This window comes from Cuculus canorus, chromosome 4 (genome assembly GCF_017976375.1).
Source record: "Cuculus canorus isolate bCucCan1 chromosome 4, bCucCan1.pri, whole genome shotgun sequence".
Lineage (NCBI taxonomy): Eukaryota > Metazoa > Chordata > Aves > Cuculiformes > Cuculidae > Cuculus > Cuculus canorus.
Window position 1 is genome coordinate 41,304,513 of NC_071404.1, and position 18,279 is coordinate 41,322,791.

The window sequence follows — 18,279 nt, forward strand, 5'->3', positions numbered from 1 at the left end:
TTTTTTTGAAAGGAAATTTAGTAGTCCATACATGAGTATGTACAGATACAGTTTTGCTTTTTTGAGAATGGCTGACTTTTCATTTTCAGATGTGGAAAGTCACTCTTGCTTAGGAGACTGCTGAACTAGTGATGGTTGTTTTCTAGGTAAGTGACAATTTCAGCATGCAAAAATCATGATACGACCTGGAATGGTTTTCTGATTTTTCAGTTTAGATAAGAAAATGGAGAAGTCTCAGGTTTATCGCTACTTTGACAAAAAGTATGCATGCACGTACACAAAAGGTGACTTTATGTAGCTGTTTATGTATAAATAGCTTACATTTTGTGAATAGGTATCAAAGTTGAACTTTACAGTTGAACTTTGAAGTTCTGTTAAGCACACCACCATAATATAGCAGACTATGGGTTCAGTATTTTACAAGTAGATAATAGAAATGTATTTTTGTTTCTTTTTTCTTCAACTTTATTTGCTAAGAATTTAAAATAACAAGCTGAAAATCAAAGAGAATTGCAGCTTAGGTTTGAGTTTGTGAAATGTCAAAAATTGAGTTTGCACTGTAGTTTCTTTTTTTTCTTTTGAAAGATTTTAAGAAATGTTATAAGACTAAAAATGATGCCTAAAGATGCAATAGTCCTTTTATGTCTTCAGGAAAATGAGTTATAACCATGTCTAAGTCATATGAATGTTGCAGTGGCAAATGCTGCAACAACAATCTGCATGAGGTTGTTACCTGAATGGAAATGAGAGAAGACTGAGGTTCAGAAGAACTGAGCTCATGTGGTAGGGACTGTGCAGGGTTATGTCAACCTGCCTGTTTTTTCACTTAAAGGAACTGAACATCATGAGTCTTTAAACTGGCGAGTTGCCCTAATGATTACAGTCCTGTGCTCACTTAAGATTTGAGAATTCTACCCTTGAAAAACAAGAAGACAAAATGATAAAACTGACTTAAAAAGTGGGATTGATACCAAACCATAATTACCCCATCACGCAATGAAGTAGTTGTGGCATGCCTGCTTGTGATTGGACTAGCATGAACAGTGTGGGTACAAGTCACTTGAACTAGGAAACACGGATCATTCCTTGGAGAGTGTGCCTTGTAGATAAAGCTAATATAACAAATTATGACGAACCCTCCCAAGGGTCCCTTAATGCAAAGCACAAAACAGATATGTAAAAATGTAGTTCTCCTCTTTAGTAAACCTTAAGAAATACAAAGCTGTTTTCCTTATGGTTCATAAAAATATGTATTGATTTTAAAATGAAAATATGTCCAACAAGGATGCTCATAAATTATTTTCTGATTTTTATTAAGGTTTTATTCCTGTTTGATTATGAAATAGATAATTTATTGGTTGAATCCTCTGAACATATCATATTTCCTGAAAATTATCTTTTGATTACTTAGAGTATTCTCTTTTTTTGGGGTGCCAGAATCAAGATCTGTGATGGATTCTGCAAAAGGTCGTTTCAAGAAAGCAATTCGTAAAGATGCAGACAAGAGAGCTAGTAATGATGATAACGATAGTGAGTTTAGCAACAGTGAGAATATAGGCTTCAATCCAATGGAGGAAGATAAAGAGAGCAAGAATACAAGAATCAGTGATGAAGAAGATGAGACAAGTGACAAAGAAGAGGTAGCCCTTAGGAAGACGCTTAAAGAAAATGAAGACAAAGAAGCTGGAGACACAGATTACAGTAAAGTTTACAGTATCTCGACCACTGAAGAAGTGACACAGCAGGCATCACAAGCTGAAAGCAAGGATTTCAGAATTCTCCATCACAAATGCCATTCCCAAAACCCTGGTAAGGAGCTGGTATTAGCTTATACTTGTGTCTGTGGCTTTTATTGCAGTGTTATCTTTTTGGCTCTTTAGTAATTAATTGATGAGTTATGGTTATATGGTTCTACCAATAACCATGTCTGTGGTTATTTTAGGAAGGACAGAACATGATGAATTTCTAAAGAAGTTAAGGCTACACATTTGGTCATCCCTATCAAGCGCTCAGTAAGTACAAAGGGGTTTATTGAAACAGACATGATAAATGGTAATAAAAATAGTTTCTTAGAACTAAGTAGACATTGCAATGTAGTATCGTTAGAGAATGAAGCTATGTACTTATCACCTATGTTTGCGTAAAACCAGGAGACCTAAGGCATACTTCCTCCAGCCACATCAAGGAAGGTTCCTAATATAATAGAGAAAGTCTGCTCAAAGAATAGAGATTGTCTGCATGTTTTAGGGACTGATCTACAATCTTAACTACTGCTATTTATTCTTTTTTAAGTTCTCTGTCATGTTTTTTTTTAAAGCATGTTTACTTATGTTTTAAAGCTGCTAGTTCTACAACATTTTAAAAAAAAGTCCTAAAAAATTTTCCTTTTTGTGTACATCTTCTGTGGTTTTGCATGTCAGTTCTCATGCATGATTTTCTAAATCTCCAGATTCTGATTATTTTCTCAGCTTGGTATGAAAAAAGATTAGCAATAGTGCCGTTCACTTTGACAGTCATGTGTCTTCTCTGCATTCTGAACTGACATGCTAAAAAGTTTATTATTAAGTAAAGGTAGACAAATGTCTGTTTAAATGTTCTGTAAGACAGAAGTTTATACAGCTTTTGTTCATGGAAGACTATTCATTACATCGGATAGCAAAATGGGCCTTAAACCTGAGGCCAGAAAGGAAAGCTAGGTCTTCCTAGGTGTGGATTTTAGGTGATGTGTATCAGGCATTTTTAATAGCCATGAAGAAACACAAGGATCTTCTTAGCACTAGAGTATGGATGTACTTGTATTTTGCATTAGTGCTGTAATGTCTAATAGACAAACATGAAAGCAGAGAACCTTTGCTAGAAGGGCTTGTCTCTTCTTCATCTGGACCTGAAAAAGTTCTCCTTGAGCTGTCCTGGGTGAGATGTCATGTCCTTGGATTTTTATGGATTCTTAGAGAGCTGGAGAACACAGCCAGTTCCTAGGATGTACTAAAAACTACTGAGGTCCCTGTTTGTACTTGCTGTCTTCAGTGACGAGAATGTGTTTCAAGTTTGACCTAAGACTGATTCATGCAAATTTTATCAACTTTCATAGTTTTTTTGAATTGGGAAAGGATGAAGAAGTCTTTTAATTCTTTGGTGTCTTGGAGGAATGTATTAAGATTAGATTTCTTTTGCAGTTAAGCTATTTTTCTTGCCATGGATGTTCCTTGGATGAGGGAAGTGGTTGTAATTGTCGAGATAGTTGTTGATAACCCATTTGCTATTTTTAGCTGGAGACTCAGGCAGTAAGACTCTCAAAATGTATTTTGTGGTTATCTCCTGTGGGGTATTTCTGACACTTTCTGCATAAGCAGACATGGACAAGAGGTGCTGCAGAAGTCACAGAAGCTTCAGATGCTACAAAAGTATCCAGAGTTGTAAAGGAGATGATTGCTAATACATTAAATAACTGAAAAGATGGCAAGTGATTTAGGACTAGCCTTAGACCCAGGAAAGATGGTTTGCTATTGATTAAATTTTACATTTGATGTTTAGTTGATTTAATTAACAAAAGTATTTATTTTAAAATCTGTTATTAAGCTAAACTCTTCTGTCTTGTGTCCCTAACTTTGGCTGGAGTAATTTTATGTACACGTTATTTCTGTTTCTTACAGGTATGTCAGTCTGTTAAAAGACTTCGTTGAGTCTGAATTCTTTGTGATAGATGGGGATTCCTTACTACTTATGTTTTTAGATGAAGAAACACAATGTCTAAACTTCTTCTACCAAATTGAATGCTTCCTGCAGGATTTCACTGAAAAAGGAGCAAAATATGTCATTGTTTTCTTCAAGGTACTGAATAAGTAACATTTGTTTGCTATTTAAACTACTGCACGCTTTCAAAACCAACTGCTTGATTCCAGTCAGGGTTAGGAAACTGTTCATTGTGTCAACAAATGTAACTGAATAATTTAATTGTTTTTTATTTCCCACAGGATACAGAACAGATGTACTTTTCATCTCCTCATTTCCTTTTCTTACGTACTGCATTAATAGAACACCTGAGGCACAACACAGGCACCACTGTTCATACAGAATTTTCCAATTGTTTGTCATCTGAATGGAAGATTTTCCTGAAGAAAAGCTATCCTTACTTCATCATCATATCTGACATAGGACTGACATCTCTCCAAACAGACTATTTCTCTATTTTAATTGCTCATTCATTGTCAAAGAAAATCAACGTTGTGCTTGCTTCAGGACAGGAGTATGATATTCTTAGAGTTTATGGATATCATGTTCAGAGCGCGTATAAACACAGATTATTTTTTCAAAAGGTAACTTACACAACTTTGTTGTTGGTTTGCAATAATGGTGTTAGCTCTACTTAGCAGATTTAATTAAAATATCTCAATATAAGCATTATATTTTACATATTAAAATTATAAAGCGCTGGTACATGGCTCGTTTTATGTATCTTTAATCTATTAGTCTTGAAATACTTAACAGGAAACATTGTGATTGGTGGCAAATCCTTGCCCTGTTCTCTGTACTCTCATTTCATATCCTTGTTCATTTAAGATACGGTAGTCTCAAATACAGCCTTTCCCATATGTTCAGTATCACGTGTCGTAGTTGACTTGTGATATGCCAGACAAGACTAGCATCTAGACTAGGAATGTGATTTTTAAAGCAGTTTCATTTAGAATAGGTGTTTCTTGGAGACTGAGGATTGTTGTACACCAGGATGGTTTGTCTGAGGCTAGTAGTTCCTGGTACATTGTATCTACTGACTTTTGCCCACAACTTTGATTCCTGCACTTCTTAGTATGCACGAGATCTGGAATACACCTGTGCAAACATAGTCGGGTATCAAGAACCGTTCATGAGTCTATATGAACACCTCAAGCTGAGCCTGAAAAGCATACAAAAAGAGGTAATTGGACCTCTTTCATCCTTTTTCTTCTTTTTTTTTCTCCCCAGGTTGACTGTCTTCCTTCATTCTTTAACCTGAAATACTTTCCTAGCTGGAACTGGGGGATCTCTTCCTTAGCCTGAGTCTCAGAAGGTCTCCTCTGTGCCCACTCTTCTGCTTAGCGGCTTGAAACTGTTTGTTTCTTTATAGTTAACTAAAATAGTAAGGTTTAACTGGAAGCTGGTCAGTGGGATGCCCCTTAAGGGATGTTTCTTTTTTTGGCAACTGCCTTTATCTTGTAGAAGATGAGAACCATACTGTTCAGCGGAAAACACCATCTGTGTCATCAGTCCACCCATAGGTGCAGCTGCTACCCTCTGGGCACGCTGTGGCCATTGCCTTACCACCACAGAAGCAGCTGGCTCCTAAGGGTTCAGTGGGGGAGAGTATGTTCAGCAGCACTGGGTAAGAATCAGTGCTGCTGCCAGCAACAACCTCATCTGTAGAAACATCTCAAAGTCCAAACCTCTTTGTTGCAGCTGCCAAGGTTTGCGCAGTTTGTTAACTATTAAAGTATTCACAATCTGGGATATTTTTTAGAGCTTGATTACAGTTGCGAGGGGACACCACATCTCCCTGGGAATGGCTCAAGGTTAGACGGAGTCGTCAATGTGCGGGGCTGTTGGGAAGACTGGCACTGCTCTGCCGTCATTAGGGAAGGGACAGATGGCCCCAAGGGGCTAAAACGGGGCCCAGGGTGGTGGTGGGAGTGCCAGGGGTTGGGCAGGGGCAGTCAGGTCTGCTGGGGCACTCAGGGACATGACAAAAAAGCACCTTTTCACTAATGATTTTACCCACTTTTCCTTCCGTTGTTTTCTATCCTTTTATTGTCCTTCTCTGATTTATCCTTTTTAAAATTTCTTTTATTATAGCAGTCATTTGTGCTATTCCTGTCATGACTACAGGTTCACCAGACTGTCCATCTGCTGAAACATTTGTGGCCTGAAGGATCTGACATTCGGCGTGTGGTCTGTGTTCTTGCTTGTGCTGTAGGATTAAAAATATACAGCAACATGTTGGAAAACACAAAGCCATCCAAGAGAGCAGAGACACGGCAATCAACAAGAGTAAGATTTTTTTTTTTAGTATCTTTTCAGCACAGTGACCGTAAACATTTTGCTGACAGGAAATATACGTGTCCTTCTAGATGCCAAGCTGAAGAGAGGGCTGGCTGCTCCTTTGTGAGTGCACTCTGCAAGTGGTTTGGTTCAAATAATTACTGTGGCCACAGCTTTTCCAAAGGAGCATGGTCTGTCTGGGAATGGCTCTGTGTTCCCTGCTGCAGTGTTATTCCCAGGGGACAGTTTTACCTTAGGACCAATCAATTCCATAGCTATCACCTTACAAGGTAGTTGCACTTGTTATTTTTCTTTTCCCATTTTTCAGTGGCACAGTAACTTTTACAGAAGATTACAGTTTTCTTCATGTTAGCAAGACATTTCAGAAAAAAAAGAGTTCCTTTCTAGATGTGGCCATGACATAATATTTGTGACCGTACTACAAGACTCTTGTATTTTCATCAAATTAACACAGACACAATACATTGGTAATATTTTATGCAACACATATTCAGTGGACTGCAGGATAGCCATGGGTGGTTGGCACAGCTGGGTTTCTGTACAGACTTTGCTGTGCAGTTGAGAAAATAACACAGGTCTATATCTAGATATTAACTTTTCATCTTAAAAAAATAAGATTTCTAGCCAGACACACTGACAATAGTTTTTGAGTTTTGTCTTGATTTTCATATTCTTCTCAGAAAAGAGATTTATTTTTTTACATTATATCTGTATAAGACAGTTCATTTTGAAGTACTTATATCCACAAGTACTTGCAATGCAAAAATTGTTTAAATAGATCAAAATTATTGGCTGCTTTAACAAAGTGCAAACCACTGAATTAATCAGAGGTGAACACAGTTATTTTACGAAAGGATGTGGTCAACTTTATTTATTTTTCATCTCTCAACAGGGAGGAAGTAAATACCTATCTCCAGAAGAAGCAGCTGACCTCTATAGAATGCAATGCCTTACAGTGGCTTTTCTTCTTCATATGCCTCTTTCACAGAGAACTCAGATTAGGATCTTCCAGTCCTACTGGGCTAAGCGAGTTTTACCATTAATAAAAGTGGTATGTGTAGACTGTCTTATCATCAGATGCAATTGTCATTTCAGCTTTCATTTTCTTTTATATGCTTTGGTCATCTGATGAGATCAGGGAACCTAATGTATCAGCTGGAAACAACCCTTAGCTGGTTGAGGAATCTTGTGAACCACAAATCAGTGGGGCCAGGAGAATGTTTGAGGCAATATCTCGATACCTGACCTCTTCTTAGACATCTCCATTTAGCCAGCGTTAGTGCTGGGGTACTGGGCTAGGTCATAGAAGCATAGAATCATCCAGTCTGGAAAGTTTGATAGCAGGTCTTTTTATTGTTTAAAGTTGGTTATTACAGTGAAGGAGAACAGCGAAGGTAGTTTCCTGATGGCAGTAACAGTGTGTTGCTTTTCATCTCAGTAAAATCTGTGGCAGTTAACCTTGCTTTGGAGGAGGTGCTTTGATACCTCCACATGAAAAGGTACTCCGTAAGAATTAATTGTTTACTTTCTTTTTACAGCAACAGTTGAGTATGCATTTTGCTCTGAGGCAGCTAAGTGATACAAATGATTGGAAATTGGATTTAACTTACCTGCCTGACTTAAATGATGAATCACTGCTCATAAATCTTGCATATTACTATGAGGCTGAAAACACTACAGGTATTTATCTTTGTTGAACAGATTGCTTTCTTACATTCCTAACCTTATTAAGCTTCAAAATGAGATTGAAACTGCTTGTACAAGCACATATGAGCACCATTTTCTAATTACTGATGTAATGAATCAGTATCAGAATATAACGAATACATTTTATGGAATAATAGGGAAACTTTTTTCTATAGCCAAGTCTAGAAAATCACGTGTTAAGGCGTCTTTCACCAGTACTCATTCAGAGTACTTTACCATTTCATGTCTTTGATGTGCCACTTGTACTTTTCCTACCTATGGTGTATCACTCTTCCTTCGCATGAGCTCTGGGTCACTGTTATTGGGTGTTCTCAACCATTTGTTTTTTAGCCTGTTTTCTATCCATTTAACGTTTTCTCAGCGCAACGCAGTCAGAACGGAAACTAGATGCTATCCCTACTATCACTGTGACATTGGATAATATTTTTTCAGATGAAATTGTTTCAGACAAAATCATATATTGTCCTGTCAATACATGAATTTGGGAGCTGGACCCTTAAGAACACAATCAGATGAGTTATGATTCACAAAAAAAATAGTGAAAGCTGAGAGAGCAAGAAAGTAGGGAAAAAGATTTTTAGCAGAACTTCTCTGAGACTAATTCTGTTTACCTGAAATCCTCTGACATGAGTCTGTCCATATGATAGTAAACCAGAACCCTCTCTTCACAAATCTGGTCACAAGATGTCCTGTATGTACCTCAGTAAAGCAAGTGTAGAGGAATTTTTAAAGGGAATATAAATCAGCAATTTATATTTAATATTTATTTTTATAAACATCTAACTAAAATTTTATAAATTTATATTTAAAATTGTATAAATTTATATTTAAAATTTATTTTTATAATAATACTTATTATGGAGCCCAAAACAGAAAATTATCATTTCAAGATCCTACCCTGCAGCAAGTGAAGATGAGGGTAGCTCTTTAGCTGTGGAGCTTGAAGATTTCCACTGACTTCAAAATCTCGTGCTTTTTCCAAAATACATTTTCTCAGTACATTTAGTTATTTATACCCTGGGCTATTAAAAACTGTGAATATATTACATTCTGGTCTAATTGGTTCTAAAGACTGAAGACCTTGAATAGGAATGAGGCTGCATAGGTGAATACGTACATTCTGCTTGAAGAAACTTTTAATTTCAAAGCTTTTTTCCCCCCTTTTCATTCTGTCTTTCTTTCTTTCTTCCCTGTGCAGGATTAGAGTTGGAATTGGGTGAAGAAATGGAGAATGAATACCAATATTTATGGAACACTGTAACAAAACTGGCCGTGAAATACAGTTTTGGAGAGGCTTTCCCAATACGACAGACCTCCCAACTATTTCTTGAACAGAAAAAGACATTACTTAAAGGTACATACAACTCCACAAATCAAAAGCATTATCTTAATTTCTATTACTAAAAGTTCTAGGAGTAGTGATTTGATTTTATCCTCATTACAAATCTAATCTGTACTTCATGGATCCTCATTTCCAGGAGAGTCCAGTTACCACTGTAGCTCATATTGCAATCCTTGAAGGTTGTAGAAATATGACTTGTTGTAAGTGCCTTAAATCACATATCATCCTGTTTAGTAGCCCATAATTGTGGAAGTGCATAGGTGGCTCAGAGATTGTATGTTTTCTTCCCTTACTTACAAGGTGTGTTTTGAATATCTGAAAGGAGTAGGTAGAGATTCTTGCCAGGCATCTGACTTCTTGAGAACCACTTTTTTTACAACTTCGAATGTTTGATTTAGATCTATCAAATTGTGTAAATCTTTAGAAGAGACATCAAGAAATTCAGTAAAATCTAGAATATAATTTTACTTATATTTGTGGGTGTTCTTCAACTGGTTTCAAAGATATGAAGTGGGCAAAGTGGGCTCTGGTGGGGAAGTTCTGGCAAGACTTCAAACGTAGGAAGGATGCACAATGTTACGTGATATCTTTAGTCACCTAAAGTAAGTACAGTTGACAGTGTATACTTAAGAAACTGTAGTCTTTATGGAATCAGTGCAGGAAAGTAGATGCCTGTGAGGTAGGATGGACTGTAGCATTCAAAACGTTAGCAGAGTTATCTGAAATGGACTATGAGCATATCTACTCAGAGGCAATAACAATGTCTGCTTCATTCTTCTTCCCACACTTCAGAAGAAACAAGGAAAGGGGAACTAGTGAACTGCTGCTCACTTTTAGCAAAGTTTACCTTACAGAGTTTAATTTATAATGCAACTTGACAGGATTTTCAAGAATGATATGCAGTTACATATATTCTTAATTGAGCAATGTTATTTTTTACACTATTAAGTCTATGAAGAAGAAATTCCTAACACTGGACTAATCTCAGTGAGATCTGATCTTGTGGAAGAATATGCTGGAAATGTTTTGAAAGACCTACCTGCTTTAGCAAGGTACATAATTGGGTTTTGTTTTAATGAAATAACATTATATGGCCTTATTTTCTACTCCCTTGCTCTTTACATCCATTATATGCTCCATTTATACAAACATAGAAGTGCTTTTGCTAGGACTGCGTAAGATTTCACGTTTACATGTATTGATGTTTCAGAACAAAAAGAGATAAGAATCAATGTATCGATATTTTCTCATGCTGTTATTTCTTTGCATTATAATCTTTGATTCTTAGGCTATGTTTTGAAACTGTTTTTCTAAATGTGCAATTTGTATTTGAAAGGCATAAATTTCAAGCCTCAGATTGATTTCAGGAAAAGAAAACATTAAACAAAAATACTGGAGAAAAGTAAGAAGAGATTATCTGAGGCTGTCTTGCCATACTGTATTTGGAATAGAATTAAACCCTATGTTGGTTTTCTGCCACAGTAAAATTGTGTTATCAATACACAGTTTTTTGAATGTTTTGAATGTTTCAGTAGAGGACACTTTTAATTTCTGCTCTGTTTAATGCTTGCATATTTCAGCAATGATCCTGCAGTTACTTCACTTATTAAGTACAAGGAATTCGATGAGCTTCGTCACTGGCATTCTGGCAGACCTTTGACGGAGGAATATGAGCGAGTATGGTGCGATGCTGATGGTAAGAAAAACTAGCACAAAGCCGGCATCTCTTGGCTACAACAGTATTGCGGAGGTTATCATGTTTGAGAGGTTATCATTTGCATGAGAGAAGGACTTCTCCTCTCAGAAAATATTTGCGACTGTATAAATACTTGCCAAACTAGAGCTACTGTAACAGTTAAAATATATTAAACTGATGTGCTGTGCATTATGTGTATGCATTATATATTATCTTAAATAGCTGTAATGAACATAATAGAATGAACACCTATGGGCAGATGTTCATGATGCATTCCGTTTTGCTTGTGAAACGCTTCACACATTTATATAAGCAAACTGTATGAACATGTGCAGTTTACTGTTTAAGTATATAGCTTGAATAATGCTTGTTAAGCACATTCATACACGTGCAAAATCTGTTCAGATGTTTGCTCATTACATAAATAGACAATCTCATCTTTTGAGAAAAGAATTAAGATAAGAAGTGAAAGAAATTGTTGAGTTTTAACCCCTGCTGGCAACTAAGTGGCAGACACTCACTCCCTCAGCCCTGGCAAGTTGAGAGAGAGGGTCAGAAGTGTGAAAGTGAGGAAAGTCATGGGTTGAGATAAAGACAGTTCAACAGGTAAAGTGAAAAGCTGTGCACACAAACAAAGCAAAATGAAGAATTCATTTGTTAATTCCCATTGGCAGGCAGGTGTTTAGAGCCATGTCTAGGTAAGCAGGGCTCCATCATGCATAACAGTTACTTGGGAAGACAAATGCTATGGCTTCGAACATCTCCCCCTTTCCTTCATCTTCCCACTAATTTTATTGCTGAGCATATCATCATATGGTATGGAATATCTGTTTGGTCAGTTGAGGTCATCTGTCCCATTTGACCCTATCAAATTCTTGTACACCCACAGCCTACTTGCTGGCGAGGCGGTGTGAGAAGCAGAAGAGGCCTTGATTCTGTATAAGCCCTGCTCAGCAGTAACTCAAACAGCCCTGTGTTATCAAAACTTTTCATCACAAATCCAAAACAAAGCCTGTACCAGCTACTATGAAGAAATTTAATTCTATCCCATAAAACTGGCACAGTAGTAAACAAAAGTTGTTTGTATCATAATTCTTGATGTTACATTTTATAGTTTCATGTAAGTTTTTTCCAATTTGAGATACTAATAAAAACAAACCATAGACTTAGTTTTGTTCTTATATTTTCATGTTTACATTAAATTAAGTATAAGATACTATATGTACCACAAAGTACTCAAAAATTTCTCTTAAATATGTTCTTGTCCTCTATTGAACCATACAGTGAATTAAACTGTGAAAAACCTATCACAAGTCACAAACCTATCACAAGTAAAGAAGTCATGAGTTATATTTTTGGTGTTGCTTATGGTTTTCATTGAGTGACTTAAAAATGTTGTTTCCTGAGTGAGTACTTGCACCACTTAACCTATGAAAACAGGGTTCCATGTGCTATCTCTCTAATTGGATGATTTTTTGCATTCTTCCATGCACTGTGATTTCAACGGGAAGTTGCAGAGCATAAGCTGCTGAACAGTAACCAAAGCACCTTCCATATTATTGGAGTTGAAGGTTGATGTCCACTCTAGCTGAAGAGAGGGCTCTCTCTCCTGTGCCTTGCATCCATACTCTGGATGCTGGCATGTGTCATTTCATTCTTTCTTGTGAAAAAAAAAAGATGGATCTTCACTCAGAAATTGACTCATCGTTTTGGTTTTTGGGCAGAGAGAAATCCCTAGGCTTGAGCATGGAAGCATCTATGTGCTCAGTTCAGTATCTTCCTAACACTAACACCTTTATTTATTTATGATCTGATGACAGAGTCGTGTTTTCATGGGGAAGAAATGTCTTCCATACTGATCATGTGAATTGCCTCTGGAAGACAACTTCCTATTTTCATGTACTTTGTGGAAAGCTTAGACATTTTGTTCAAACAGTTATAATTTCTTTCCAAGCATTCTGCTTGTTAAGTTTACCACTATTTTTAATGTGTGCCCAAAGTAGTTTGAATATCATTCTGTTGCCTGTCTCTCAGATAATTCAAAATACTGTTTTATTTCATTGAGTCTCAGTAGCCAGCCTCTTTCAAAATGTGATTTTGGCCTTTAGGCCAATGAGGAATTTTTAGGAAATTTATCCATTTCCATTACTTGGAAATAGATTAGGCTGGAATTCTATCAGAGTGTTTTTAAACAGTTATATTCATTTGCAGCAAAATCCAAAGATCCAGAAGAAAGAAGACAAATGCAAAAGTTACAGACTTTTCGTCATTTTTATGGAAGCACTTTGGAAAGCAGCACTTCAAAAGTTATTGTACAGCAAGAGCAAGTGTCCAGGAATGCTAACACTGCTGACAAAAAGAAACAAAAAAAGCATGTGTGTATATACAAGTTGCTCTTTCCAAATTCTTTTTTTCTGCTATCAAGGAAAATATTTCTCCCATGAGAGTCCCCCAGCTGAAGTTTTATATTCTGAATGCACTAGTAGTTGAAGTTGAAGTTGAAGAAATTTCAATTTCCTTTATACTTCAATTTTAGTTAGCTAATTGGTAAAAGTATTTTTATTCCTAGTTATGAATACTAATGAATGATTATATTTTAACAGGCACAAGTAAATAAAGAAAATTAACAAATATGAACTCTGAACAGGCTGATAATTTTTGACTCATGGACAGTATGACAATCTGGAGCAAAGAAAACTGGAGTTCATTAATTTAATTTTACTTTGAGAAACTATTGAGAAATACTAAACCATTATTCAGTTATTTATTTCTCTGGACTATTTGGAAACATTTTCTTTGAAAGATCCTGTAGATAATGCAATTAATTTTAGCTATGTAAACATTGTCAAACATCATAGGGTATGTAGCATGTATTTGGATACTCATGAACAACACTGAGCAGTAGTAATCTGAGTATTATTTTATAATAGACTTTACTATGGATGACAGATTATGGTCTGTTGAATTACCTGTAAAAATCTGTATATAAAGTAACTTTGTTAACTTCAAGTAAGATTGAACTCTTAATTTTACATCTCAATATGATCAGAATAACTATTACACATGTATAAGATAAAAGCTTGAAATTTAATTTTCAGACATTTGCTATTTTATTTTACCACATTTGTACCTCTTTATAGTCCTTGTGAGGCTTTATACTGACTTAAAACTAAGCTCAGGGAAGATTTTTCAAACAATACATATTGGAATCCAGAAATTATATCTCCTTCAAAATGGAGTACTATTTTAAACAATTCCTGAAACACAAAGCATCACACAGATTAATTGAAAACTATAATATACTTGCTATGATTGGGTTTATGGATTAATTTCTTTTAGATAATGCTTGCATTCAGTGATGGTTTGTTCTAAATATCTTCTTTTTATTGGATAGAAAAGTAAAGCGGAAATAATTGCAGAGGAAAACAACAGGCGACTAAAATCTAAAGAAGAAAAGACAGAACAGGAGCAATGGGAAGCCTTGCGTATATCCACTGAAGAGGAAATAAAAGAAAATCTGACTGTTGGAATAAATAAATTGGATGAGTTTCTCAAGACTCTTAAAAATAAATCTGTGAAATTCAGCATAGAAATGAGAGCACTGTCTGCCTGTTTAGAGGTATGGAAGAAACACTGCAGAGAGCAAGGTACGACAGCAAAATTTCATGTTCGGTGTTCAATTTACACTCGCTTTAACCATGACAGTGAGTGACTTTGGATATTCTCAGCTGGAGTAAAGAAGTGTAAATACAGCCTTCTTTCAGGACCATGAAAAGTGTTTTTAATAATAATCAGGCTCTGGTCTCCTTCTGCAATTTCAAGATGGTTTGAATGAGCCATAAAGTATCCAATGGAATTACAGTGTAGATGTTTTCCTGTTCTGCTTTCTAAACATTGCACAGATTAAAAAAATATTTTGTTGTATATATCTCTAATCACACACATAAAAATGTGTCTATATGGCAGTGGATTCTATTATTAGCTCAAGTAGTTAGCTCACAGTCTGAAAAATGACAGTTTGCACAGAAATGGCCTCCTGTTTCACAAGAATTAACTTGCTTATCCATATCCTTAGTCAGGAGAGTCCAAACACACACTGCTCTAAATGTCTTGAAGATACTTGTAAACAATTAGAGTGAAATATGTTACTAATAACAAATGTGTGGGCCAGGAAGGTGAAATGGGGGACCTCGGTTATTGTCTAGATGTCTTAAGTATGAGGCCCTTTTATTAGCTGAGCATGTAGAAGCAGATAGAATTATTTGGGTGCTCACATGGTTGGACAGATAAGGTCTGTTCTGAAAATACGGAATAACAGAATATTCCCAGAGATACGATCGGCTCTAAAGTAACTATAGGCTTCCCTTTTTTAAAGGTGAAGAATCAAAAGATTTAAGCAAAGCTGTTCAAATCATGAGGAGGATTCATATCCTCCTTGAAAAATATCAAGATCTCTTGGAGAAACCACACCTACAAAAGCTGAGCAGATATCTAAGACGTCTTGGATTTGAGGATTTGGCATGCTCTCTATCTGAGCAGGTAACTTTATAGACTGTTATGAATCTGCTATAACTGGATCTGTAGCTGAATATCAACAATGTTTTCTTAAGCATTGAATAGCATGTAGAAGATCTATACTGAGCTTATTTTATTTTGTATTGTACCGTAAGATTTGAAACTGTCTGTTCTTGCTTCAGATGTTAATCTTCCTTAATTCTAATTACATTTCTCTGCTTGATTTGAAGGCTAGCTGGCACAATAGGCCACTTTCCCTTTAGTAAGTAGAATTTTATATGGCTGTAAATATACCGTTTGAAACGCAGAGCAAGATATATCTGCCTAAAACCTTAGACAACTCTGAGAGGTACCTGCTGTTCAATTCATCACATCAGCTAAAATCTGTGTTGAAAATTACTGTTGACAGCTAAGTGCTGAGCACCTCCTCTCCAAGAGGCCCAAATGTGCTATTGATACTTTAATGATCAGTATTATTGATCACATCTGAAGGAAACAGTTTCAGATACTGAATTGCTCATCCTTTCTGGCACAGTTGAGAGCACCAGCTTGACCTTTAGCTTTTCTGCATGTTAGCAATCTGCCAGCTGGTGGCTTTAATGTTAGGAACACACCTTTAGGTGTAGATGGGATATTATTCATGGCTCTCAGGCAGAAAAGGGAGGATATAACTCACAGCCTGAACAATATGGAGTCAAAGGCAAAAAGAACGAAGATTACAGTGAACTGCAAACCCGGTATCAATCACTTCCGTGTCTCATTTTTCAGGCACAGTAGAGTTAGGAATTTTTCAAAGCTTGTTTCTGGAAAGTGCTTATCATCCTTCCTTGAGGATCAGGTGAGGGAAAACATTACTTCAATTTTTTTGAAAGAAATTGAAGAAGAAGTGAAATCTCCATCCTTGCAGAAAGTAAAATCTTAGCTGAACACACACTTGAGTGACCTTATCTAATGTATCTGCTTCTATCAGTGAGTTGGATTATTTGGCATCCAGACATCTCTGGTAACCTAAATTATACATGATTTTCTGATCTTCTGGTGTATGTTGTAACAGGTAATATTTTTCTATATGGATTTCAGGATCAGATGTTTTAAACAGATGTGAACATTAAATTCGGTGTGTCTTAGGGTATGCAGGCATTTACAAAATTTGTGATCACACAGCCTTTATGCTGAATTTCCCTGTGTGACTAATTCATTGTACAAGGGGTGAGAGCAGGCTGAAGAAAAGAGGCATAAATACAGGATGAGAAGGGTCTAGCAGGCAAGAGATTGAAGAGGCTGAGCTTTCTTTGATAGCTCTTCTGAGAACAAAAACACTACCACCACCACTAGCTATGGGAGAGATACTGTTTTTGGAACATAGTCTTATTTGAAGAGATACAGGCATAACCCTGACATGAGGTTATATGGTGTAGAGTTCTGCAAGAAGTTATTTAAAAAACACCTTCACTTTAACATGTTTTTTGAAGTTTCTAGAGTTCCACAGAGCAAAAGATGTGCCGTTTTCATTAACTCTTGCTAGCTTTCAAACCAACTTCAATTTTCATTTGACCTTATAGACAAGAGACAGTAAAGATAAGAAGAGAAGCAAATATGCTGTTGAAGTGGGTCCCGCTCGCTTTCAGCTACAATACATGGATTATTACTTGTTTAGGGAAGAAAGAAATGACCCAGATCCCCGAGTGCAACATTTTATACCAGACACATGGCAGGTAACGAAACTCAAACTTTTTGCATAAAGTTAATGGAAATGAACTTTGATTGGTTTTTTTCCCCATTTAAAAACACACTTTATTATAGTACTTGCTAAAAATAATGTTGTTTAAGAAATCTAATGTTTCTAACAAGTTTAACAAATTCTGAAGATCGATTTGGACTGTATTCTGTTCTTTCTGCATTGAGAGCTTTTCTACAGAGAGCTTGGTCCAAGGAATTCAGCATAAGAAATGCCAGATCCATGGGATTTCACTGGTTATTACTATATTTGGAGGTGGTAACACCTCATTTTGATAATCTCTGACTGTTCATCCTCTGCTCATTTGTCCCTAAGGAATTACCCACAGCACAAGGAGAGATTAAATAACTTTTCTGCCTAAAGCAGAGTCAGTCTAACTTAGATTTATTTTCTTTATTATTGACCTGATGAGGCCAGCTGAATTTGCTGCTTTGCCTGCCTATATCTGCAAAACAGTCTCTTGAAAAGCAACTTCAAGCAGAAACATAGTGTTAGTACTATTTCTGTTTCCTCTTCTGTACCCCTTCCCTCATCCTTTCACAGATCTATGTAAGGTGAGAGAGCGTGGAGGAAGACAATAACAGAGGAGAAAACAGATTAATAAACACTGTATGGTGGGAGCAGAAAAGAGATTTGGCCAGTATTGGTGTAACTATTATAATGCAAGAAAAAAATACCACTTTGTGTAAGACAGTTTTTGTAACTAAATTATAAACTGCTGAGTTAACTGCTTTTACTTTTTAATTTGAAAATGTCCAGGTTTGGACTCAGAATGTTCTGGTATCAGTATCTCAGAACAAGTAATTGAAATAGACAAGTTTTATAATTTGAAGTTCCATTTTTTTTCCACTAACAGTTTAAGCGAAAAGAGTACAGTCATAAGATGACTAGGTTAACTCTAACTTCCTGTAGTCTAAAATCCATATAAAATTTACATGTAAGAACAAGACATGTTTTCACAAAAAGAGCTGGTTTACTCAAGAAGAACTCTATAGCAAGACATTTTGAAGTAACTAACTGCTTGATTTCTTAGCGAGAACTTCTTGATGCTGTAGATAATAATGAGTCTGCGGTGATTGTTGCTCCTACTTCATCAGGAAAAACATATGCATCATACTATTGCATGGAAAAAGTTCTGAAAATGAGCAATGATGGAGTAGTTGTTTATGTTGCTCCTACAAAGGTAAGACTGCATCCTACTATATATTTGTATGTATGACTATGGTATTTCTCAGAATCATTCTGAGA

At 36.2% G+C, this 18,279-nt stretch overlaps 1 protein-coding gene across 1 annotated transcript in view; it reads left to right on the forward strand.

Annotated features, from left to right (window-relative positions):
- Positions 1 to 66: 66 nt before the first annotated feature.
- Positions 67 to 18,279, forward strand: part of DDX60 (DExD/H-box helicase 60) — a 45,687-nt gene continuing 27,474 nt past the window's right edge. Inside the window, exons 1-17 of the mRNA XM_009565172.2 lie at positions 67 to 146; positions 1,438 to 1,809; positions 1,943 to 2,012; positions 3,654 to 3,831; positions 3,975 to 4,316; positions 4,808 to 4,915; positions 5,860 to 6,021; positions 6,926 to 7,084; positions 7,572 to 7,713; positions 8,939 to 9,094; positions 10,032 to 10,134; positions 10,663 to 10,778; positions 12,990 to 13,153; positions 14,173 to 14,425; positions 15,154 to 15,317; positions 16,856 to 17,008; positions 18,065 to 18,214. Coding sequence (XP_009563467.2) covers positions 1,452 to 1,809; positions 1,943 to 2,012; positions 3,654 to 3,831; positions 3,975 to 4,316; positions 4,808 to 4,915; positions 5,860 to 6,021; positions 6,926 to 7,084; positions 7,572 to 7,713; positions 8,939 to 9,094; positions 10,032 to 10,134; positions 10,663 to 10,778; positions 12,990 to 13,153; positions 14,173 to 14,425; positions 15,154 to 15,317; positions 16,856 to 17,008; positions 18,065 to 18,214 — 2,778 coding nt within the window. The 5' untranslated portion in view covers positions 67 to 146; positions 1,438 to 1,451. The remainder of the gene's footprint in view (positions 147 to 1,437; positions 1,810 to 1,942; positions 2,013 to 3,653; positions 3,832 to 3,974; positions 4,317 to 4,807; positions 4,916 to 5,859; positions 6,022 to 6,925; positions 7,085 to 7,571; positions 7,714 to 8,938; positions 9,095 to 10,031; positions 10,135 to 10,662; positions 10,779 to 12,989; positions 13,154 to 14,172; positions 14,426 to 15,153; positions 15,318 to 16,855; positions 17,009 to 18,064; positions 18,215 to 18,279) is intronic.